The sequence below is a fragment of the Moschus berezovskii genome, chromosome 28 (genome assembly GCF_049115385.1).
Source record: "Moschus berezovskii isolate FMDL1 chromosome 28, NW_MosBer_1.0, whole genome shotgun sequence".
Taxonomy (NCBI): Eukaryota; Metazoa; Chordata; class Mammalia; order Artiodactyla; family Moschidae; genus Moschus; species Moschus berezovskii.
In genome coordinates, this window is record NC_142487.1 from 6,222,045 (window position 1) to 6,246,791 (window position 24,747).

Genomic DNA, 24,747 nt, shown 5'->3' on the forward strand with positions numbered 1-24,747 from the left:
CCCCCGAGACGCAGCGGAAACGCAGGCCGCGGTGGTCGGCTCCAGCCCCGCGCCGGGGCGGACAAGGCGAAATCGGCCGCGGCGCGAGCGCGAACCGCGGCGCGCACCCCTCCCGGAGGTGGGGCCGCCGCGCCTTCCGGCGCGACTTCCGGTCCGCCCCCCGAGGCAGGAAGTGCCGGCGCCGCCGTGGTCGCGCCCGTCCCCCTGCTGGTCCTGCGCAGGCTGCCCGGCTCCTGCTGCTGGGTTCCGGCTGCGGTGAGTGGTGCTCGCCCCCGCGCGACACCCCCGGGGCCGCCCGGCCCCGGCCCCCGCCCCTGGTGCCGGCGGGCTGTGGGACCCGTCGGTGGGCTGGGGAGGGTCGGGGAGGAGGCCTTCGCCGAGGCTGGCCTGAGGCTGCACGTCGTGGGGCTCGGGCGTTTGGAAGCGGGCTGGGGAGCGGCCCTGCTGGCGGAGGCGACCGGTCCCCGGCGCTGCGTCACCCTTCGGTTTCACACACCTGGAGCCCGGCGCCCCCCAGCTCCCCGCGGCCCGCTCGGTGGGTGAGGGCGCTCTGTGCCACACACAGGGCTGGGGACTTTGGGGACACAGGGGGCCCGCTGGTATCTGGTTCTTGCCGGGAGTGCCGGGTTGGCACCGGCTGAATGGAACGATTTCCGCAGGAGTTTTGGCACTTTCGCAGCGTCTCGCATCTTACAAAGATTTACTCCTTTCCTACCATTGAAGAAGAGGACAAATAGCAAAAATCAGGGAAGGTTTCCTGAGAAAACGAATCGTGACCTCATTGAAGGCCTTGGACTTAGCCCTGGGAGGGAGAACTTACTATTTCTGGCTGGATCTGTGGTAGGCGGTAACAAGGCCAAAAGCTCAGAAGGTGGGAATTGTGTCATGTGAATAGGAGAAGATGGGAAAACAGCCTGAACGGAACAGAACTGTGATGGATAATAGCTAGGAATGGGTCGATCCGTGGGAATCTTTTCACAGATGTCTTGCAAACTTGACGAGAAATAAAAGATTATGTAAGAGGCATTAGGGAGTCATTTTGGATTCTTCACTAAGGGAGAGAGATGAAGAAAAGGGTCTTTAGAGGATTAGTTTGGCAGCCTTGGTTAAAAATGGATTTGCAACTCTCCTTCGGTGAGAAAAGAACCATAGCACTTTAAAATTCAGAAGAACCTTATTGGTTATCTTTAGTCTTATAATGGAGAAGAGTGAAATCCCGCGAGGTGAGATAATTTGCCCAAGGTCACTTGAGGGGTTCACCTGGACCACCCATTTTCTCTGAGCATTAGATGGATTCTCTTGGAGCTTATGGTTAAGTACACAGCTTCTTGTTTGTCCAGGCTCTGTTGAATGAAACAGCTTCTCTGATGACTGACTCGGTTTATGGTTTAATGAGACTGAGTTTGGGCAATGGTTTAATGAGACTGCAGCTTCTGAAGGACAGGACTCCAGGTGAGGGCTGCTGGACTTAGGAGAGAGAAAAGGACCAGGAGCCCCTAAGAAAGCTGGTTGTCGGTCTCCCAAGGTTCAAAGACAACGCGTATCTTGGGATGATTTTGTCATCTTCCTTTGTTCTGCACCTGAGCTGTGGTGGCTTTGCTTGTTACTCCAGCCAGCTCTCCACATTTTCTTGGTAGAGAATTTCAGCTGCAGGGCATTAAGAGCTAGTGGTACAAGTGCTGGAGATAGACTTCCTGAGCATGATTTTGCATCTAAGTTCTGCTTTTTTCTACCTGTGGCTCCCGACAAATTATTCTCTTTGCCCTAATTTTCTTATCTGAGAAATGGGGAAAATAACAGCACCTGTGTCACAGTGGTTCTTAGGATTACATAAGTTAATATATACGAAACGCTTAGACCAGTGCACATATTTAGCACTCTTATTAGCTTTGTTTGTGCCAGGTATGGAACAAGGAGTGACTGGTACATTTTGTTAAGGATCTCTTGCCGAGAGCCCAGTGGCGTTTATGGGTAGGCCTTGGAGAAAGCCATAACTGGGGGGTCAGACCTAGGACCTACCTTACAGAGGACGTATGTATATGTAATTCTGTCTGTGATTTTGAGGAGGCATGTGTATTTGTTCGCTTGACTAGTGTTTACTGAGCACCAGCAATGTGTAAGACACTCTTCCTAACCCTGTGATCCTTGGTAGATAGGCCAAATGCCATAAAAATGGACATGTAAATGACACGGCAATGGAATACGACTGGGCAGTACGAGTAAAGAAAAGAACCACTGATAAATGCAGTGAGATACATAACTCTCAAAAACATTGAGTGAAAGAAATTGGACACATAAAGTATGCACTGTATAATTCCATCTATAAGAAGTTCAAAGACAGAACTGTTTATGGTGATAGAAATCTGAGCAGTGGTAGCCTAGGGAGAGAGTGATTGATTTGGAGAGAACTTTCTGGAGTCATGTTTGTTACTTGATGGTTGGTTACTTGGGGTGGTGGTTACATGGTATACGTCATTTTTAAGATCTGTACAGTTCACCATATGTAAATTTTACTTTATTGTTTCACAATAAAAAAATGATAGGGAAGTAGAGACGATAGAAAGTTTACTACCAGTTGGGATGATCATAAAACCCATAATAAAGCAATGACAGCATTATAATGTATGTGATAAATGTTAAATGCGTGTAGCATGGGGAAAACTTCACCGCTGCTAAGAGAAAGGCTGTAAAATTGAGTTTGGCTCTAAAGAAGTAACATATAATAATTTATGGAACTGCTTATATATCTGCCCAAATAGGCGGCATAAAAACAATAATATGTCATTGAGTATGTCAGATTAATTTTGTGGAGTATTTTAATTTGATTATATACTCAATTCTCTTGATTATTGCTGTTCACACTTGCTCACATACCCAGTCATTTGATCTTCCCAATTAGCACGAGCACTAGTCTTGACTACAGTAATGGCCATGGGAATTCACAAGATGTTTCTGCAGATGCTGATACACCTTGGCAAAGATGAGAACTGAATCAGAAATGACCTTAGGTTTTAACCCGAGGACCACTCTCTACCCTTTTTGCATTCATCCCCTCTTAGACCTCACTCTGTCTGCGCCTCTGCTCACAAATCAGCCTTGAGAGGAGACCTAAACATCCTGTCCCCAGGCATCTCTGCTGCAGCATGGCTAAAACTTGAACTCTGTCATCCCTTTGCTCATGAAACCAGCTCCTCCTTCCTTAAAAAAGTTACTTCAGTTTTGAGTGGTACCATTATGCTATCAGTTTTTCAAGCAGTACTTGAGAAAAGCAGTCATTCAAGGCAAACTGAAGAAGACTCCAATTAAAAAGCAAGAACTAGGAAATCAGCATAAAATCAGCCTGAAGAAAAGGATAGAGGTTGGTGATGGGAAGGTTGAGGAAGGAGTGACTCTGTTGCACTTAAGAACCCTCTGAACTTGAGAGAAATCGAATAGAAGGAATTAAAGTTTGCTACCCAGGAATAGAAAATTTCCCTATCCAGTGAGAACATGGCTGTGGCCCCTTCAGGGTTTTAAAATTTCTTTGGCTATAATTCTGAAATAAAGGCATCGCCCTATTAAATATTGTAGATGCCAAGGAAACACAATGACTTGATTAGTTTTCTACGGGTATATAAGATTACGCCCAAACTTAGCATCTTAAGAAAACACTACAGAGCTTCTGAGGGCCAGGAATTCCAGGGCAGCTTAGCAGCCAGTGATTCTGGCTGTCTTGAACTTGGGAGTCCAGATATCAGCTGGGTTTGCAGTTGTTTGAAGGAGGATCGACCTCCAAGATGGTTGACTCACCTGGCTGGTAGGTTGATGCTGGCAGTTGGCAGGCGGCCCCAGTTCCCTGCCACATGGACCTCTCCGTGGGGCTGTGTAGTGCCCTCATGACCTGGTGCTGGCTTCCCCCACATTGAGCAATCTGAGCGAAAGCATGGCAGAACCTACAACATGTATTATGACAAAGTCACACCCCTTCATTTTCACAATGTCCCATTGTGTGTGAAGGGTGGCAGAATATGCCACCCCAAAATATGCCACTTTGGCCTAAAAATTCTTTTGAGCTGAAGGCAACTGAAAAGAGGCAGACACAAGAAAACCTCTTTGCCCTCCCTCAATTTGCCTGAAGGGCTTCCCAGGTGACTCAGTGGTAAAGAATCCACCTATCAGTGCAGGAGATGCAGGTTTGATCCCTAGGTCTGGAAGATCCCCTGGAGAAGAAAATGGCAGCCCACTCCAGTATTCTTGCCTGGAGAATCCCTGGTGGGCTGCAGTCCTTGGGGATGCAAAGGACCTGACTGAAGGAATGAGCACAGGCTTCAGGAAGTTTGCCGAAAGGCCGGACACCAATTTACAAAGGTCTTCTTTCGCTCTCTACCAGGAAGGACAAAGGTTGTTAAAGAGTCGACTTCAGACGCTTAGAGGGGAAGACTGGGACTGAAATCTGCAAGGGAAAACGTGCCCTTTTTTACACTGTGCTTTTCACCCTCATCCCTAGCCTGTCCCCTTCACACACACCTTTCTTCTGGCTTTAGCTGAAGATGATATTGAAGCCAGAGTTCTAAGCTACCTCTGAGAGTTGGATTTTCCCTGGGTATCTCCCAGGTAAACATGAGATATACACCTTAAAAAACTTGTTTGGTTTTCTGTTGCTAGTCTGTTATTACAGAGTATCGGACAGAAACTCAGAACCACAGTCAGTGCCTTCCAAGTGGCTAACTCGGTGATTCTCAGCCTTCACGCTGCGTTGGAATCACCTGGTGCATTTTAAAAACACCAATTCATAGGCTTCACCTACAGATACTCAGTTTCAGCTGTACCAGACCAGGACCTCGACATCACTTTTTAAAACTTTCCAAGGTGATTCTGATGTGCATCCAAGGTCGAAACCAGAGGCTAACTGCTGTGAGAGCTGTATCTGCCTGCCATATGGTAGCATCACGTTGCGCCCTGAGATGCTTCTTGGGAAGCTGACAGAATGCACCATGAGCACCTCTCCCAGGCTCCCAATAAAGCCATAGAGGCTGGATGAAGTTCTCAAGCAATTGCTGCCTGTTAATGATCACGGTGCCCATGTTTCGATTTGCACAGCACTGTTGCAGGTGATTTTGCAAATATTTAGACTATGATCTAAATATGTTGACACCATAACCTATTGTATCACCAATATTCCTATATCCCTGCCCTTCTTTAACCTCTGTGAGTACTACATATAACCTTTAGTTCGCTCTGTATCAGAAATTTACAAAAATAATACAATAAAAATTTTGAAGACTTTTGTTTTATTGCTGTTAAGGCTGATTCACTACCTTATATACTGTGTTCTAAATGGATATTTTTTGTAACTAAGGATGGAGTTTGGTGGGTTTTATTCATTTGATATTTATAGGTCAAGTAGTAATTTGACAGTTGCAGGTAAAGATGTCAAGCCTTTACCTGTCATGTCAAACCAGGACAGGTACTGGTAGGAAACACTGCCATTTGATGAACCCAAACCAGGGCTGCAACACTGCACAGCTGCAGGGGGTCCCATTCGTTCATTCCCATTCAGCTGTGCACTTCTAATCTGTGCAAATAAATTCCCCAGAAGAGCTGGAATTTGAAAACTCAGTTTCATTGGGAATTACATTTAGAGAAAAGTAGCTGTTCAGAAATGTTGGACTATATTGGTGAGTATTGAAAGTTTAAGAAATATTTTGTAGTTAAAAAAAATAACTAGAGGGACTTCCCTGACAGTCCAGTGGTTATGGCTCCCTGCAGTGGAAGTGCAGGTTCAATCCCTGTAGGGCAACTAAGATCCCACAACCTGTGCTCTGTGGCTAAAAATAAACACTAGAAGAATTGCATGAAGAATATACAGGTAAAATCACCTTGAACAAATGGGGTTGAATTCTAGGTCTGCCACCAGGTGACCGTGGGCAAGTTGTTTGACATCTTTTCTATTCAGTTCCTTCATGTGTAAAGTGGGCATGTGAAATTTAATTCACCCATGTGCCTAGCACATGAGTCACTCAGCAAATGGGAGTAACCATAAGTTGAGTAAACCTTTAATTCTCTCTGGTGCTAAGGCATTTGGGGCTAGAAAAATAACAAAAACAAATACATGAGTTGAGAAACTGCATGGTGCTTGGGCATATTCTAGACATTTGGTGTTGCTGAAGGAAAAGTAGAAAGCAGAGAATGGCTAGAGAAAGGTCATTCTAGAGCAGGGGAAGGTGTGTATGCTTTAGAACTTGTGCTCTGTCCTGTAGGCATAGGTGGAGGGCCGAAGAGTTCTCAAAAGGGAATGATGTGGTCATTTAATGTTTTACACCCCTCTGGCTGGAAGATAGAGAGTAGTTGACAGGCCACCGAGAGGCAAGGAGGTTGGTGTGTTGGCCATAGAAATATTCTACACAGAGGTGATGAGGGCCCAGAGTAGGGTGGTGGCAAGAAGAAGATGAGCAAATGTGATATATATTTAAGAGGCTGGGCCTGGTTCATCGGGGAGAGGGACAAGTCAGGGATGACTCATGGTTGGCTTGGCGAGAGAGTAAGTGATAGTGCTGTCAACTGATAGGAAACAAAGTTGAGAAAGGTTAGGAGGGGAAGGTAATTCAGTTTCTAACACGTTGATTTCGAGGGTCTGTGGGACATCAAATGAGTACCTCATACCAGCACAAATGGCTGTTTGAGTCCCCAGCCCAAGGGAAGGGGCTGCCCTGGGAATGCAGACGTGGGAGTCACAGGTGTTGTCAGAACAGAGCCGATGAGATCATCCAGGGAATGCAGAGTTAATTTAATGAGCCGTGGACCGTGAGAATACTGGGGAACGTGAATATTTAAGTGAGTGGAGGAGAGAAGAGCCTAACAAGAAACTGGAGGAAGACCAGGCATAGAAATAGAACTGAGAGGAGGCCTGAGAGACCAAGTGAGACCAGCATCTTACTCCAACCAGGCATCCCAAGCTGATGTTCAGGAGTCTCCTTCCTAAGAGTGTGAGGTCTTCAAGGATGGGAACCTGGGACTCCTGTTCCTTTTGGAACAGTTCATTTCTGCTATTACAGTTCACCAAGGCCAAGAGTTGCTGATGCCTGAAGAGAAGAGGGATAGAATGGTGTCAAATACAGCAGAAGGGTCCAAGAAGACTTAGACGAGATTTGGCAAATGCAAAGTGCTCACAGTAGAGAAGAGAGCCAGATTGTAGTGAGTGGGAAGTGAGAAAGTGGAGAAGGCCAAGATTCTTATCTCAGTAGTTGAGAAGAAAGAGGGACGTTTCTTTGGAGGCCAGAGTTTGTTTCAGATCGATTGTTTTGCTACAACTTTGCCTTTTCAGCTGATGTTTTATTATCACTTGATATTTTATATGTGTACTTTTATGGGTACCATGCTGCTGCTAAGTCACTTCAGTCGTGTCTGACTCTGTGTGACCCCATATACAAATATAAATGTACACTAGTTTTAAATGAAGTGAAAGTCGCTTGGTCATCTCCGACTCTTTTCGACCCCATGGACTGTACAGTCCGTGGAATTCTCCAGGCCAGAATACTGGAGTGAGTAGCCTTTCCCTTCTCCAGGGGATCTTCCCGACCCAGGGATCAAATCCAGGTCTCCTGCATTGCTGGCAGATCCTTTACCAGCTGAACCACAAGGGAAGCCCAAGAATACTGGAGTGGGCAGCCTATCCCTTCTCCAGCAGATCTTCCCAACCCAGGAATTGAACCAGGGTCTCCTGCATCGCAGGTGGATTCTTTACCAACTGAGCTATTAGGGAAGCCCAGTTTTAAAAGAAATACAGAGAAATCAACTTTTTTCTTTTTAAAGAAATCACGGTATTACTACATTGAGCCATATCTGCTCTGTAGCGGGTTTTGACTAAGGGCTCAGACTTGCTCGCTGTATAATGACTTTTCTAGCCTTACTGGGTTACCTCTCTCTTCTCAGCATCAGCTTCTTGGACAACTCCAACTAAGCTTCAAAGATGTTTAATATACTTTTGGGTTAGCTGTAGGGTTAGCCTGAAACAATTGACTGATCTTTTTTTTTTTAATACAGATTTTTTTCTGGGAGATTTTTCTAAATGACTCTATTACAAACACAGTTTGTTGATACTGAGGGAGAACACTAATTCTTGCCTTCAGATCTCCTGTCTTTTATATCTTTTGAATCTTGAAGAAATAGAATTTTTAGCATGAGAAAAAAATTTAATCCCCCAGTTTTGGAATGTGAGGAAGAATTAAAGCAGCATCAAGTGCCTTGCTAGTGGATCACATTTTGTGTCTGACTTGACCTTCAATATAACTGAGGTCACATACAAGCCAAATTACCGGAAGGGGAAGAAATTAACATTTATTCAGGCCAAGTGTGCAGGGAGGGGAAGGAGTTGGAATGTCAAGAATAAAGACTAAGGCTGATGTGCTTCAAAAGTGCAAATGGACTAAAACAATATGGATTTAAAGTCCAAGTCTGGAAGGCCTAGAGACCCAGGTCCAGAGTTCCTCTGCTCAGCCACTTCCCCTACCTTCCATCTGCCTTTGCAGTCTATGGCTTCAGAGTTAGAGAACAGTCCCCAAGGCCCCCATCATTTCTGACACCAAATTGCAGTTTTGGTTCTCCGAGACGACCGATGCTCAGGTTCAGTAATTCACTAGGACTCACTGAGAACTGGGACACCTGTAGTTCTGGTTTATTACAGCAAAAGGTCTCAGACAAAAATCAATCAAGGGAAGAGATATGCAGAGCCCAGGAGAATTCCAAATGCTTAGCTCCCAGTGGTCTTCTCCACGGGCAGTGTTGATTCCTGGTAAGATGTGACAGTGTGCACGGACTGTTGCCTGCCAGAGTATTGTCTACCCTTGCTTGCTAGCTGTAGCTTCTGCTGGGAACCTGTCCCCTAGCTACTGTCCACTGCTCCTAGGCCAATCTCAGTTTCCGAAGTTTGTCTAGAGGCCAGGCTGATAACACCTGACCCCAAGACCCCAGATAAACATGACAGGACGTCCTAAGGACTTAGAGATTACCTCCCAGGAGCTGAGGACCAAGGCCAGGCCTCTTTGGGGGCAAAATTAAATTCTTTACTATACAAGGGCCATTAATTTTTTTTTAACCTAATGAGGAAGTACCTCTCTCTCAGGGCCATTGTGAACACTGAATAAAACATTGGATCAAAAATTGTTTCTATGGCCTTCCCTGGTGGTCCAGTGGCTAAGACTCCGTGCAAACAAATATTTAAAAAACAATTTTTTTTTCTGGTGTCCATGGTAGCTAGTAATGGTAAAGCTGAGATTCGAACTCAGCACTTTTCTAATTCCAAAGCCAATAGTCTATTTGTGTTGTGTTTATTTACATCAATTGAAACTGCAAATAAAAATGGAATAAGGAAATTCCCTGGCAGTCCAGTGGTTAGGACTCTGCACTCTCACTGCCAGGGCCCCAAGTTTGATCCCTGTTTGGGGAATCCCTGTTTGATCCCTGTTTAAGATCCCGCAAGCTACATGGTGTGGCCAACAAAAAAAGGGAATGAGAAGTGTCTATTCTATCTGACATAAAAATTATTGATGGTAGAGTATTAGAGGCTGCCACTAAAACTATATTACAGAGAATTGAGTGTTTGGGAAGATGAGAAAATGGAGAAATTTGAGAATTAGACTACTATTCTAAAAGTTTTGTCTGGAGAAATGGGAAATGAAGATGTAGCTAGAAGGGATACAAGATTAAAGATATGTTTTGATATATTTTTTAAATGAGAGCCTTTTGAACATGTACTTACAGTGACTGTACTAGTCTCTTTGCATATATCTCATTTAATTTTCACTTCTGTTAGAGTAGTTACTGTGTTTTGCTCTAAAACAGAATTCAGTGAGCGCCTCTAAATATTCAAGCCATATTTTGAAAAAATCTAAGGCTCAGAGAGGTTATGTAATGTTGGTGGTAAAATGGAGTTAAAAGGTATACCTGCTGCATAGGATTGTTGTGAGGGTTAAATGGGACGGTCCTTGTGAACTGAGATGCCCACTTCGGAGTCTTAAGAGGAGCCCCCTGTCTTCACAGCACATGGTAGCACTTGGTAAGTGTGAGCTGTGGCTGCATGCTTCAGATCTCATTCATGTTTAATAAAAATGAGTTTCATGAAACTTGGGGGAAAGCTACATCAGTACTTTCCTATTTCTTCAAAACTTCCTTTTTCGTAGATGTTTTTTGTGACATTGGAAATAAAGTTTATGTGTATAACATAACCCAAATAATCATTCTACGTTGAGATATTTTTACTCACTAACTTAGGTGTCATGAGTCCTTTCCTTTACTTTGTGCTTTATGCCTTCGGTTTTGCTTTATGATCTTTTCTATTCAGTTCTAGAATTAAACTGCCACCATGTCGAGCAAAAAGGCAAAGACCAAGACCAAGAAGCGCCCCCAGCGCGCGACCTCCAACGTGTTCGCCATGTTTGACCAGTCCCAGATTCAGGAGTTCAAGGAGGCCTTCAACATGATCGACCAGAACAGGGATGGGTTCATCGACAAGGAAGACTTGCATGACATGCTTGCTTCTCTAGGTAGACTTATTTTCTTAATATGCCTGCCTCCTCTGACATAAACATTAATCACCTTTTTATGAATTAATTTTTGTGTGATATGCAATTATCCATCTCAGAGGCCTGTTGAGAGATGTTGGGTGGGAGATGCCCTACTGAGGCGGGACCAATCACAAGAGGATATGCCTGCAGGGGTGCAGGCCTGGCAGCCTCTGTGACTGGGCAGGTTCCATTTCTGTGGCTAAATATGATAAGTCCACTAGGTGAAAAAGTAGGGAGTGGCTCGGTGGCAAAATACCAGAATCTTAAACAAAAGTGGCTAATAATGTAGTGAACTAAGTAGTAAAGGTTGAGACAGGTTCTAAGAACAGAGGTGACAGTAATAAGTCATCATGATCATCTCAAGGAGGAAGGCCAGGTCTCCTAAAAAAAGCAGGGGGGCGGGACACAAGGAAGGGGACTGTCACACTTTATAACTTTTTTATAATTACAGAGATGAAAATGTGAAGGTAGGGGATTTATGGATTTTTATACATTTGGGCTTTCCCAGTGGCCCAATCCACTCACCAATGCAGGAGACTCAAGAGACACGTGTTCGATCCCTGGGTTGGGAAGATTCCCTGGAATAGGAAATGGCAACCCACTCCAGTATTCTTGCCTGGAAAATTCCATGGGCAGAGAAGTCTGGCAGGCTACAGTCCATGGGATCGCAAAGAGTCGGACACAACTGAGCATACACACACTCACATACATTATTTAACTATAGTTGATTTATAACCTGTTAGTTTCAGGAATACAGCTTCAGATTCTTTTCCATCATAAATTATTATAAGATGCTGAATAACATTCCTGTGCTGAACAGTAAATCTTGTTGCTTATCTATTTTATATATTTTATATGTAGTGATGTGTATCTATTAATCCCAAATCCCTGATTTATTCCTTCCGCCACTTCCCCTTTGGTTACCATAAGTTGTTTCCCATGTTTGTGAGTCTGTTTCTGTTTTGTTGAAGTTCACCTGTATCATTTTAAGATTTCATATATAAGTGATTTTTGATATTTGTCTTTCTCTGCGCCTTACTTAATTCCCTTAGTATGATAATCTCTAGGTCCATCCGTGGTGCTGCAAATGGCAATATTTCATTTAAAGATACAAGATTTAAAGCAAACAGAAGCTACCCTCTGTCATTTTGGTTACGTGGGTGTTAATTTATTATTCTTTATGTGATTTTGTTGTTTTGATCTTAAGGAGGGAAGGGAAAGTCCTCCTTGTCCTGCCTGAGTCGGCACTGATTTCATGGTTGGTAGTAAGGAGTGGCAAGCCTGGGGGCAGGGGACACAAGTCAAGCATGGCCCACAGTAAGGGTCTGTACTTGAGTGAGCGTTTCTATGTTAGACGGAGAGCCAGAAACAGCTGTTCCAGGGCCAGGGACAAAGGGAGAAAAGGTTACTTTTTACCCTTTTAGTAACCACATGATTTCATTCCCCTATTTTACTTTTATTCTCCTAAGATTGTTTTGAAAATATTTTAAAATTTGTTTTTAATTGGAATATAATTGCTTACAGTGTTGTGTTGGTTTCTGCCTTACAGCAATGTGAATCAGCCATAAGTATACATATGGCCCCTCCCTTGAAAATTTTTAAGCTAATATAAAGTTGAAGGAACAGTATAATGAACATGCTTCCATCCTTTACCCAGATTCAGTGGTTGTTAACATTTTGCATCATTCCTCTTAGTCAGAGTGAGAGTGTTAGGGAAAGGGATATATGTGGGGTCCAGCTCCTCTACTACGCCCAGAAGCCAATAAACAGGCCAGGTTGGTAGAAAGGAAAGTTTGCTTTATTTTAGACGCCGGCAGCTGGGAGGGGAGGGCAAACATCTGTCCAAAGGTGGACTCCCCACCCCTCTGCTGGCAACCAGTGGGGCAAGAGCTTGTATAGACAGGAGAGGGCTACATGTAGAAACAGCACAGTCAACCCTGACAGTCATCTTCAAATTGGTCACTGATGGTCTGACCAGAGTCATCTTGGTTGTTTTAAGCACAGTTACTCCTCAGTTCCAGGATTCGTTTGTTCCTATTTCTTTGAGGCCAGTTCTTAGAATTGTGGCAACTTATGTTGTGGGTGGTGTCTGGTCATCGTGTGGTTAACTTCTTCACCCTAGTGTTTTAGTATCTATAAGACGGCTCCCACAATATGACTCAGAGTATTATCTATAGCCCCTGAGAAAGAACTGAAGGTTCTTGACTGTGCTTGATGACTACATTATTATTATTTGGTCTCCTTTGACTGTTTTCCTTTGATTCTGCATTTCTCATTTCTCTGATTAAATCTATTCTCTGACTAAACTTATTGCACAGACAAAAGGCAGGCAGAGGACATGGTGGAGGGCAAGTTCTGTTTCAAGAGTAAAGATAGGATCTGACTTGTCAACTTGCAGGTGGGGTGGATCCCAGTGTTTTCCGAGCGCTGAATCACTAAGTGTACTTCAGGTCACTACCGAAGAAGTCCACCAAGGAAAATTATGGGTCTTAGTTGCATTGCAGAGGTTGAACACTCAGCCTGTTCCCTCCTAGTAGATGTTCAGTTAGCTTTTGTTGGGTGAAAGAGTTGTGGTACAATAAGAGGCTGACTTGGAGGACTTCCATTTGGGGAGCCCCATACCATTTACATCGGATTATATGAGACTCCTTGACAGGGTCCATAGGTGCGTAGCCTAAGCTAGTTCATTTCAGACGCCTGTGTCTTCTTTGTACCCACGTACTCTGCACACCTTTGGGTTATACTTTTTATCCCCCAAAAATTGCCGCAAGAGAATTGGGTTAGGCCTGAAGGTAGAAAAGTAATGTTTTGTTTTTTTTAACCACTTTCACTTATTTAAAGAGTCTCGAGGTTAATTTTGGGCTGATTTTGTATTGGTGTGTTGAATAGGTGCACTGAGTGAAGACTGTAATACAATAAGATGGATGCCAGCCTGGCACTTAAATGCCACTCAGATTCCCAGGAGTAAACTTACATACGAACCATGATTCTAGCATGCACTGTCATTAGAGCTTAGTTGGGTGTAATAGAGACATACTGACATATATGTTCTTTTATAGAAAGTCGTACAAACTTAATGCTGGAAGGGAAACCTTCTGGAGTTTAACTAGTCAAGTCGTTTTACAGATAGAAAGTACATCCTGGACAGGTGCCACCTTCCTCCTGGGCACGCAGCCACGGGCAGAACTAGGGTTCAAACCCGCCACTCCAGACGCTTCCTTCAGGGCTACTTTTCCCACGCCACGTGGACTTCACAAGCTCCGGGAAGCTCTTTGTTACTCCCACCAAATGAGGCCATTCCAGGGGAATTTCTCCCAACTTCCAGCGGAAGGTCAGGGGAGTTCCCTCCCACTGTACCGGAACAGGGAGACGTGTTCACGGTTGGAACTGAGGTTAAGATTTCCCATTATGAACAATACTAAACAAGACTGCATTTCAGCACCAGTAATGGCATCCGGGGATGTGTCTGACAACCAAAAAGAATGTAATTAACAGTGTTTAAAATGAGCTTCTAGTTCTAAACCAATCTAATAGTTTTAGCTTAAATGACTAGCTTATAAATTGTTTGAAGCATACCAGTTATGGCTACATGTACCACAGTTAAAACGTGAATAGATTTTTTAAAATAACCAGTATTGAAATGTCCTGATAGGTCTTTAATGTTATCAACATTCAGAATGTGCTAATGTGGCATTGCCTGTTTCATAGTTTCACGTGTTTGTTTTGAATGAAAAATAGTGAAGGAGAAGGAAATGGCAACCCACTCCAGTATTCTTGCCTGGAGAATCCCATGAACAGAGGAGCCTGACAGGCTGCAGTCCATGGGGTCACAAGAGTCGGACATGACTTAGCAACTAAACCACAGTGAAGGAAAAGTTGCAGAAAGTATCAGTGAATGGACAATCTAGGCCCAGAATGCATTTTTATAATGGTGTATCTAAGATTTTTTATGGTATGGGCTACCCTGGTGGCTCAGTGATAAAGAATTACCCTCCCAGTGCAGGAGACGCAGGTTCGATCTCTGCGTCGGGAAGATCCCCTGGAGAAGGAAATGGCAATCCACTCCAGTATTCTTGCCTAGAGAATCCCATGGGCAGAGGAACCTGGCAGGCTGCAGTCCACAGGGTTGAAAAAGAGTTGGACACGACTTAGTGACTAAACAACAAACAGCAACAGCAATGTAAGTTAACTGAAAAATTAACTGAAAGATTAGTTTTATGTAATGGTGGTATAACTTTTAAAAAATGCATTGTGGAACATGACAATAACAGAATAGTTACTTATTGAAATGAGTTCTTTGTCCTTAAATGGGAAAATGTGAAATTTTACAGGAAAGAACCCAACCGACGCATACCTGGAAGCCATGATGAACGAGGCTCCAGGGCCCATCAACTTCACCATGTTCCTCACCATGTTTGGGGAGAAGCTGAACGGCACAGACCCAGAAGACGTCATCAGAAATGCTTTTGCCTGCTTTGATGAAGAAGCGACTGGTGAGCATTCTTTGTTATGCCCCGCCTCATTCCAGACTGTGTAAAACGGTTTTTAAGAAATGAGAAAGATTAGTAAAATAAATTTTTTTAATGAATAAAGGGAAACCATCATTTACAATAGGACAGTTGACCGAGAAGGGTCAAAACACAGGTTTGTAGGTCATAGAGCTACAGTGTGTGGTATTAACCTTTGAATTTGGTTCTGAGCATCCACGAAAGCCAGAAGAATTGGCTGTTAAATAGTATTTCTTAGACACTGAAAACTACATCTTCAGGAGACTTTAAATCTCACCAAAAAGTATGGTTCACTAACTTGAATGATAAAAACTTAGGGTTTTTTCCCCTTGTTATTTAAAACTGAAAAAAAACGAGATTGTTCCGTTTTCTCCTTTCATTTTCCCCTTTGCTTCTGCATTAACCCTCTGCTCAGCCACTCACATTTCCTCCTCAGATACACCTTGCATCCTCCTTCCTGCCTCCCCATCTCAGCCTTTTAAAATGGCACCATCCTTCATTTGGTCTTGAAAACACACTGCCCTTCTATCCTATATGTATATAGGATATATATCATATATATATGGAATACAAGGATTTATATATATATATGGAATATAAGGATTTTTTTCCTCCTCTAGAAAATACTTGCTTCAAATTAATTTTGTAAGCATATGATCTACTAACTGAGCTTTTAAAATGATTTAATATTAATAAAGAACTCTAAAGACAATAGGAAAACATAATGATATGGTTACATATTACTTTATTTTTGTTCATGTAAATGTGTATGTTATGAAATATCTTGTAAGATTGACCAGACTGAGAACCAGATCGTTAGAATGCTGGGCAGTGTTCACAACTTCCTTTTCTCTGCTGCCTTCCAGGCACCATTCAGGAGGATTACCTGAGAGAACTGCTGACCACAATGGGAGACCGGTTTACAGATGAGGAAGTGGACGAGCTGTACAGGGAAGCACCTATTGACAAGAAGGGGAATTTCAATTACATCGAGTTCACTCGAATCCTTAAGCATGGAGCAAAGGACAAAGACGACTGAAGGAGCTTGAGCTGAAACTTTCCAATTCCTTGTCTTACTCTATGTTGTTTCCTAGACGTTTCCCCTCCACCCCCCATAGACCTGTTGCATGCAACATTGATTCACAGCTTTGCCTCTTTTTTTTGGTGTATTTATTCTAGACCTTCCTGCCACTTAGCACTTGTATAATCAGACTGCAAATGGGGATGGAGTTGTAAATTGTATTGAAAAAAGAGATTGCAAATAAAAATCAACAAATGTGAAAGCCCAGGAAAATATATCCGGTATTTCTGGTTTTGCTGGATTTTTACATTTTTATATAATAAAAATGCTATTTTGAAATAAAGATCATGGCGACTCAAATGGAATATAATGGAAAGTTAAATACCTAGTAGTTGGGGGTAGTCCTTTTTTTAGATTTTCAATTTCACATAATTCAGATTTCATAGGAAACCTGATTTTTTACATACATCAGACAGTATTTTTAATATAAATAAACATCATTACACAGTAAAAACTAGTTATACCTTAGTTTCTTTCATGCTTCTGGTCAGATGCTTAAATTATTGAATGATAAATACAGAATGGAACCAAAACTGCACTGACTGTTTTCTTAATCCAGGTCTAGGAATATGAGGTAAAATCTGATACATTGTGTAAAGCATTGTATGTAGGCGATTTTCATTGAATCCTCCCATCAACCTGTGGGATAGATTTCTGTTATTTCAAGAGGAAAAAATAAGTTCTGGGGGGTCGAGTGATTGATCTGAGTCTCTACCAGACCTGGGATTCCAGGCCAGGGCGCCCCTTCCAAAGCGTAGATGAAGAGACCACCGTGCTATCTCTCAGAAGCCTCGAATGCCTAAAAGGTCATGACATTTTCATTACATTCTAACATAATTTTATAGACATTATTGAGATTTAAAATAACTTGAGGGACATTGTTGGAACAGAATTCAGAAAATTATATACCAGGTAAAAAAATAGAAGACCAAAGACTATACACCGACAAAGGTCTGTCTAGTCAAAACTTTTTTTGACAAGATAGTTTTTCTAGTAGTCGTGTATGGATGTGAGAGTTGGACCATAAAGAGGGCTGAGCACTGAAGAATTGATGCTTTCAAACTGATGCTAGAGAAGACTGGACAGCAAGAAGATCAAACCAGTCAACCCTAAAGGAAATCAACCCTTAATATTCACTGGAAGGACTGATGCTGAAGCTCCAATCCTTTGGCTACCTGATGCAAAGAACTGACTCATTTGAAAAGACCCTGATGCTGAGAAAGATTGAAGGCAGGAGGAGAAGGGGACGACAGAGGATGAGATTGTTGGATGGCATCATCAACTCAATGGACATGAGTTTGAGCAAGCTCTGGGAGATGGTGAAGGACAGGGAAGCCTGGCGTGCTGCAGTCCGTGAGGTCACAGAGTCGGACACAAGAGACAGCACTCAGGCAGGACAAGTAAGATTCCTGCTTTTTTATGACAGCTGAAGTTCCAGGAAAGCTGAAGCAACAGTCCAAGGTCCCACACAAGAACAAGAATCTATATCTGGCTTCTTTTCCTACTTCCACGTTCAACGTCACATGCAGTGTCGAAATCAGTCACCATGTGGGGGAAATCCTGGGATCATCTTGATTGTCATTAAACCAATACTTACAGTGACTGGTATGTGCCAGGCACTTCTAAATTGGGGAAAACTAGGAGTGCAGGACAGACAAGGACACTGCCCTGGTGGTACAGTGGATAAGAATCCACCTGCCAGTGCAGGGGACCCAGGTTCAATTCCTGGTCTGGGAAGATCCCACATGTGGCAGAGCAACTTAAGCCCTGGAGTCAAAACTACTGAGCCTGCGTGCTGCAATGACAAGCCAGAGAGCCTGGGGCCTATGCCCCTCAACAAGAGATGCCACCGCAAGGAGAGGCCCTCCCACCGCAAGGAAAGCATCCCCCTCTCACCCCAACTAGAGAAAACCCATGCAAGGCAATGAAGACCTGGTGCAGCCAAAAAAAACGTTAAACCTATAATATGTATATTTAAAAAAAGGATGCTGCCCTCCTGAGCCTTAGTTCTCCTGTGAGAGGCGGGATCAGGAAGGCATGTCTACATCTTGTGGGAAGCAGAACTGAGGACCTCTGAGATGGTACCCGTGAGCTATCAGACAAGAAAGTGAGGTCGCTCAGTCGTGTCCGACTCTTTAAACGACCCCATGGACTGCAGCCTATCAGGCTCTATCCATGGGATTTTCTAGGCAAGAGTACTGGAGTGGGTAAAGACAAGAAGGGGGTTCCTATGTGGAGATCAGGGCTGAGCTAACCAATCACAGAGGATGCTCCCTCCAAGGCGGCAGCACTGGGAGAGCTCAAGGGAAGGACATACAGATGGTAACTGTTGCAGCATCTAAGTGCAGAATCACAGGGCTTTGGGCAGGGAAGAAATGTGAATTATGTCTGAAAAACAGCCTGGCTTCTGTGTGTAGAATGGAGGGCAAGAGGAGCAGAAGGAAGGCTTCCAGTTAGGAGGCTGTCATGATGGTCCAGGCGAGACAAGAGGGTGGCTCGAACTCCACAGATGGTCGAGGAGGTGGCTCTCCTCGTCTGACCTCTTCACTCCAGCCCTGCCTTGTCACCAGCTCTCTGGCATCATTTTAACTACGTTTATTCTTTTGCTCTGCTTAAAGGCAGATTTGAGAAGACTGGGAGATTGAAAAAAGCTTTCAAGATTAAAAACAACAAAAACTATTTCCTGAGTGCTTTATGTTGACCTGACATATCCCATTCTGTTTCATCCATGTGTCTATAAAGAGAGGAGTGGAATCTAGCATGTTCTACAAGGCACCGCAGCTAGGACCTTGTTCCTCTCTGGTTCAAGAAATATTAGTGATGATAGTGAAAACTCTCTTATAATATCTTTCCCGTTTTTGAGAACAACTCAGTAATGATCTCTGCAATTGACAGTTGATGCCTTGGCCATCAGTTGGGATGAGTGTGGGTTTGTAATCAGTTCGAACAATACTGAATGCTCTGTAACAGGCATGTTACACTACTCGCCTTTGAGGCAAGTTTTTTAAAATTATTATTATCCTTATTCTGGGCTTCCCTGGTGGCTCAGACTGTAAAGAATCTGCCTGCAATGCAAAAGACTCGGATTCAGTCCCTGGGTTGGAAAGATCCCCTGGAGAAGGGGATGATCATGCACTCCAATATTCTGGTATTCTACAGATAAAACACCAAGGTGCAGAGAAGTAACTTTCCAAGGTTACACAAGTGGGAGGCACTGAGGCCATAATTTGAGTCCAGTCAATCTAGCCCCAGAATCTGCCCTTCAGGAAAATAATTACTGAAGTTAACACCACTAGATTCTTAACCATCGTAGAGGAATTTTAAGAGCTTTCATTATTGCATTCAATCCTCAAAACTCTAGGAGGTGGGTAAGGTAGGCACTGTTATCCCATTTTACAGGTGAGAACACTGAGTTGTAGAAGTTACCCCACTTGCTCAACTTTATGTAAGTAGTGTCAGCAATGACTAACTTTTAAACTTTTTGAGTGAGGCAGGGTGCTTCTCATTAAACCTGTAATTTCCTAATTCAATAATTAATACCTGTAGCCTAATCAACATCTTTTTCTCATTTTTAAATATGTATATACTATATATCATATATATGGAAGTCATTAATATTTATAGCATTGAAATTATGTGTAATTCTACATTTAATAGGGCTTCCCTGGTGGCTCAGTAATAAAGCATGCACCTGCAATGCAGGAGATGCAGGATACATGGGTTTGATCCCTGAGTCAGGAAGATCCCCTGGAGGAGGAAACGGCAACCCACTCCAGTATTCTTGCCTGAAGAATCCCATGGACAGAGGAGCCTGGCGGTCCACAGTCCATAGGGTCACAAAGAGTCAGATGTGACTGAAGCAACTTAGCAAGCATGCATAAAAGATAAAAAAGCACATTGTTTGGAATATAAATATATGACTACGAAAAATCTGGTGTGAATAGTATGTCATCTGGGAACTATGAATGAGGATAAAAAAGTTTATCACATCCTGAAATTTTGAGAAAAGATTTGGACAGAAAAACGTCGAAGACTACAAATTGCACATGTTGATCGTTGTACGTTGTAATCTCAGGTGAATCTTTTTTAGAGCAGGCAATATTGTCACATGCACTTTTAGGGACAATAACCAGAAGAGTCGCTAGATGGCACTAGTATTCTTAGTGCTGTAATAACCTGTTCTTTCATGAACTTGAGAGTGACAAAATGCTGTAACTGTCAAAATTGTTTCTCAAAGGGAAAGAATTGATGATAAAATCTATTGCAGTTTGTACTATTTCATGAACCCCAAAATTAAGGGAGCAATCTTGGGGAGTCCTTTTTTACAAAGTAGCATTCCTTCGTTCAGTCATTCACTTACAAATATTTATTGAGTGTTTAGAAAGTGACAGGATCTCAGTGAAGTTCTGGTTATTTTCACACTGAAGTAATGACTTTTGTTGAAAGTAACAGCATGGTCTTTGCACTAGTAAGAGCTGACTCCTCTACTTAATGGGTCATCTTGAGTGAAAGCGAAAGTGAAGTCTCTCAGTCATGTCCAACTCTTTGCAACCCCACAGACTATAGCCTATCAGGCTCCTCTGTCCATGGGATTTTCCAGGCAAGAGTACTGGAGTGGGTTGCCATTTCCTTCTCCAGGGGATCTTCCCAACCCAGGGATTGAACCCAGGTCTCCCGCATTGCAGACAGGCACTTTACCATCTGAGCCACCAGGGAAGCCCCGGGCATCTTGAGTAAAAGTAAATTATTATTATTATCATTCCTATTTTTGAGATGAGAAGACTAAAGCCCAGAAACAATGACTGTATGAAAATACTTCGTACAACCACGCTCTGTATGTGAATACTATTACTACCTCAAGAATGTCGGGAACTATTTCTAGTAGTAGTAATATTTACATAATAGAACATTAAGTTCAGTTCAGTCACTCAGTCATGTCCGACTCTTTGTGACCCCATGGACTGCAGCACGCCAGGCTTCCCTGTCCATCACCAACTCCCGGAGCCTCCTGAAACTCATGTCCATTGAGTTGGTGATGCCATCCAACCATCTCATCCTCTCTCGTCCCTTTCTTCTCCCACCTTCAGTCTTTGCCAGCATCAGTGAGTCGGTTCTTTGCATCAGGTGGCCAAAATATTGGAGCTTCAGCTTCAGCATACAATACAATAAACCATACAATAAACGTGTATTAAGATCTGCCTCATCACAAGTGACCATGAGACAGTTTCTTAGTGTAGCTGTTCCCCGCCTCAACATATGTCTTGGAAACATCATCAGAATCAAAATGAAGCAGACAGATCCGAAGTGTTTTGGCAGGATACTTGTCTGGGGTGTGTGTTTATATATAAAACGTTTCAATGCAGGAAGCCCACCTCATCTCTTACTAGCCCCACTTCTGCAGTTGGTTTTGCTCCCAGCGCACAGTACTTCCTTTCAGATGCTCATTCTGAATGAACATAATGACAATGCTTATTTCCTCCTGGACGTTGCTAACCAGCACAGCAAAAATAAATCAGAATACTTTCTTCACATTTTGTAATAACAGAAGTATAAATGACGATGGCTTATTTAGGAAGTTGCGCTCTTTGTACTTTACTCAAGTTACCTTTTTACATGTGATCTGTTTATTCAGTTCTTATTTATGGAAGTGGGTGTTACATAGGAGTGTTACGGGTGATACAGAGATTCTGATTCTATTCGCACAAAGTGTTATACTGTCCAGCCCTTTGGATGCAAGTATTAAAGTTTGGGTTTCTCCCTTTACTGGAGTCCCACACACAGCTGTGCTGTCTGTCTGTGCTTGTGCTGTGGCAGCTGATTATCTAATAGCTCACGAGGACATTAAAGATGGTTTCTAGAAACTGTCTGCTCTGACAATGACACTCGGGTCTCATTGCTTGCCTTCCTGCCAGCCAATCACATAGCTAAGAACTCAAGCAAACACATGACACAACAAACAAAAAAAAACCCCTCGATTTTAAAAGCTGCTTTGAAAATATACAAGATTTCCAGGGCTTCCCTGGTGGTACCGTGGATGAGAATCTGCCTGCGAATGCAGGGGACAGGAGTTCGATCCCTGGTTCTGGAAGATTCCACAAGCCCTGGAGCAATTAAGCCTGCATGCCGCACCAAGATTCCATGTGCTGCAAATGAGACACAACACAGCCAAAGAAACAAATAAATATTAAAAAAAAAAAAAAACAACCAAAAAAAGCAGTCTCAGGAAACAATCACGGTGGCAAATTTCAATCTGACTCAGAAACTTCCCAAGCAAGATAGATTTGTGTCTCACTCTTGCTCTACCTTCCCTTCAGGTCTTTTTTTTTTTAATGTTACATTTTAATTTTTATTTATTTTTTGGCAGTGCCAAGAGTCATGCAGGATCTTAGTCTCCTGACTAGGGATGGAACGTGCACCCCCTGCATTGGAAGCACAGATTCTTAACCACTGAACCACCAAGGAAATCCCCCCTCATTTCAGGTCTTAGTTCCAATTCTAAGTGTTTGCAGCAGTCTCTTTCTTGAACTATATCATATTTGTGCAACTGTTTTCCCTACTTTGTCTGTGAGCCCAGCTATTTTCTCTGGGCAAATAGACAAAAGACAGAGTCTACAGCCCCAACTTCTTTATAGAACATCAACCCAACTAGAGCAGGGACCTTCCTTTATCCAACAGGCTAGTTATGCAGAGCAGGCAGTCTGTGAACAGCTGTTGACGAACTGATCCGAAGCAAATCCATTGTGTACTCCTCAGGGAGGGGAGGAAGGCAAGTCCGTTGCCAGCCCACCATGGTCATGATGGGAAGATACACACATCCAAGCTGGCTCTTCAAGCCAACGAGATTGGCTGAGACCTGAGTGAATACAAATAAATGGAAGGTACATGGATGCAATCAAATTATTACAAAGAAGAAACAGTCAAGGTCGCTTTAAAGACATGAAAAATAAGCATTTCTACGCCCTCCACAATCATGGGGATTGAACAGTTAGTATTCTTGCTCATCTTTTCTCTTCAGTGTAGATTTGTCTTTTTATGTGTATAGTTTTTGTTGTGATTTTCTTCATTTTTACCACCTTTGTTCCAGATGCCTGTCACCTTCCACATTTTGCTGCCTTGCTTGAATATTTCAAAACAGACCTCAATTTTGAAACTCCTCTGTGGCACATTTTTATTTGAAAAGAATGTTTGATTTAGAAAATACAAAGCCAGTGCCCTACTTTCTGTGCGTCAGGGCTAAACAGGAAGTAGGCAACAAAACAGGTTACCTCCTGACTAGAAAATGAGACACTGACCACAACCGTTTGCTTAGCTGCCCTGCTAAGACTGGGAAAGTCCTTGGGCAAACAGAACAGATTGGTCACACTGCCTTCAGGCCCACTATCAGAAAGACTCCCCTGGAGTTCATGAAATAAGCTGAGATAAAATTAAAATGCTTGAATCACAAGGTTTATTGAATAAATTTATTTGTTTAAAGTATTTATTTGTCTGTGCTGGGTCTTAGTTGTCCTCTAGAGAAGGAAATGGCAAGCCACTCCCGCATTCTTGCCTGGGAAATCTCATGGACAGAGGAGCCTGGTGGGCTACTGTCCACAGGGTTGCAAAAGAGTTGGGCACGATTTAACCACTAAACAACAACAAGGGGACTCAGCAGACTGAAGTTATCTGGAGCCAGCACATGCTTACTCTTTCCAAGAGATGGAAGGATGGGTATCTTGGCACAACTGAAACTCACCAATAGCTTGCTGAGGAGCTATGATTTATCTGTGAGTTTGGCAGAGGTCACATAGCATAAAGATGATACATGATCTGTGCTGTATTCATGTTGTAGGTTTGACTGGTTCTTCCTTCTTGTCCACAGGTAGCACTCTGGTTTGTTCCATTCTTATTGTCTATGTTTATCAGACATATGTGGCTTCCCTGGTGGCTCAGAAGGTAAAGAATCTGGCTTCAATAAAGGAGACCTGGGTTCGATCCCTGGGTCTGGAAGATCCCCTGGAGAAGGGAATGGCAACCCACTCCAGTATTCTTGCCTGGAGAATCCCACGGAAAGAGGAGCCTGGTGGGTGGGCTACAGTCCGTGGGGCCACAAAGAGTCGGACCTAACTGAAGCGACTAACACTTTCACTTTCACTCCATCAAACATATGCTCTGTTTAACTTAACAGATTTCTGACTTAGCACATTTGCTATCTTTCCTCAACATGTTTTATGAGTTTCATCTGTTACTCTGCTTGTTTGTATCACTAGTTATTTTCAGAAGAATTGAAGATTCTCAAATAATATGGCACAATCACATTACAGAAGTGACGTAGCTCCCATGTAAAGTTTAGGCCCAGTATATACCAATTTGTTGTTGTTGCTGTTGCTGTTTAGTTAATAAGTCATGTCCTACTCTTTGCTACTCTGTGGACCATACCCGGCCAGGCTTCTCTGTGCATTTCATTTCCCAGGCAAGAATACTGGAATGGGTAGCCATTTCCTCCTCCAGGGATCAAAACCATGTCTCCTGCATTGGAGGGTGGGTTCTTTACCACTGAACCACCAATGGCACTCAAGGGAAAATATGTTTTAGGGAAAGAAAGGAATAGATCCAGTAGTTGTAACGTTCTCGGACATAC

General features: G+C 43.2%; 1 protein-coding gene across 4 annotated transcripts; it reads left to right on the forward strand.

The window, feature by feature from the left end:
- Positions 1 to 140: 140 nt before the first annotated feature.
- Positions 141 to 16,430, forward strand: LOC129549763 (myosin regulatory light chain 12B). Of its 4 annotated transcripts, none has more exons than XM_055417153.2 (4): positions 141 to 255; positions 10,319 to 10,520; positions 14,873 to 15,034; positions 15,916 to 16,430. In XM_055417153.2, exons 2-4 carry the CDS (start codon positions 10,340 to 10,342, stop codon positions 16,086 to 16,088), a joined length of 516 nt encoding a protein of 171 aa, XP_055273128.1. In that variant the 5' UTR covers positions 141 to 255; positions 10,319 to 10,339; the 3' UTR covers positions 16,089 to 16,430. The 4 variants fall into 4 exon arrangements, with proteins under 4 accessions (XP_055273128.1, XP_055273129.1, XP_088689585.1 ...); XM_055417154.2 differs by having other exon boundaries at positions 10,325 to 10,520; XM_088833459.1 differs by lacking the exon at positions 141 to 255 and adding an exon at positions 316 to 535 and having other exon boundaries at positions 10,325 to 10,520.
- Positions 16,431 to 24,747: the final 8,317 nt, after the last annotated feature.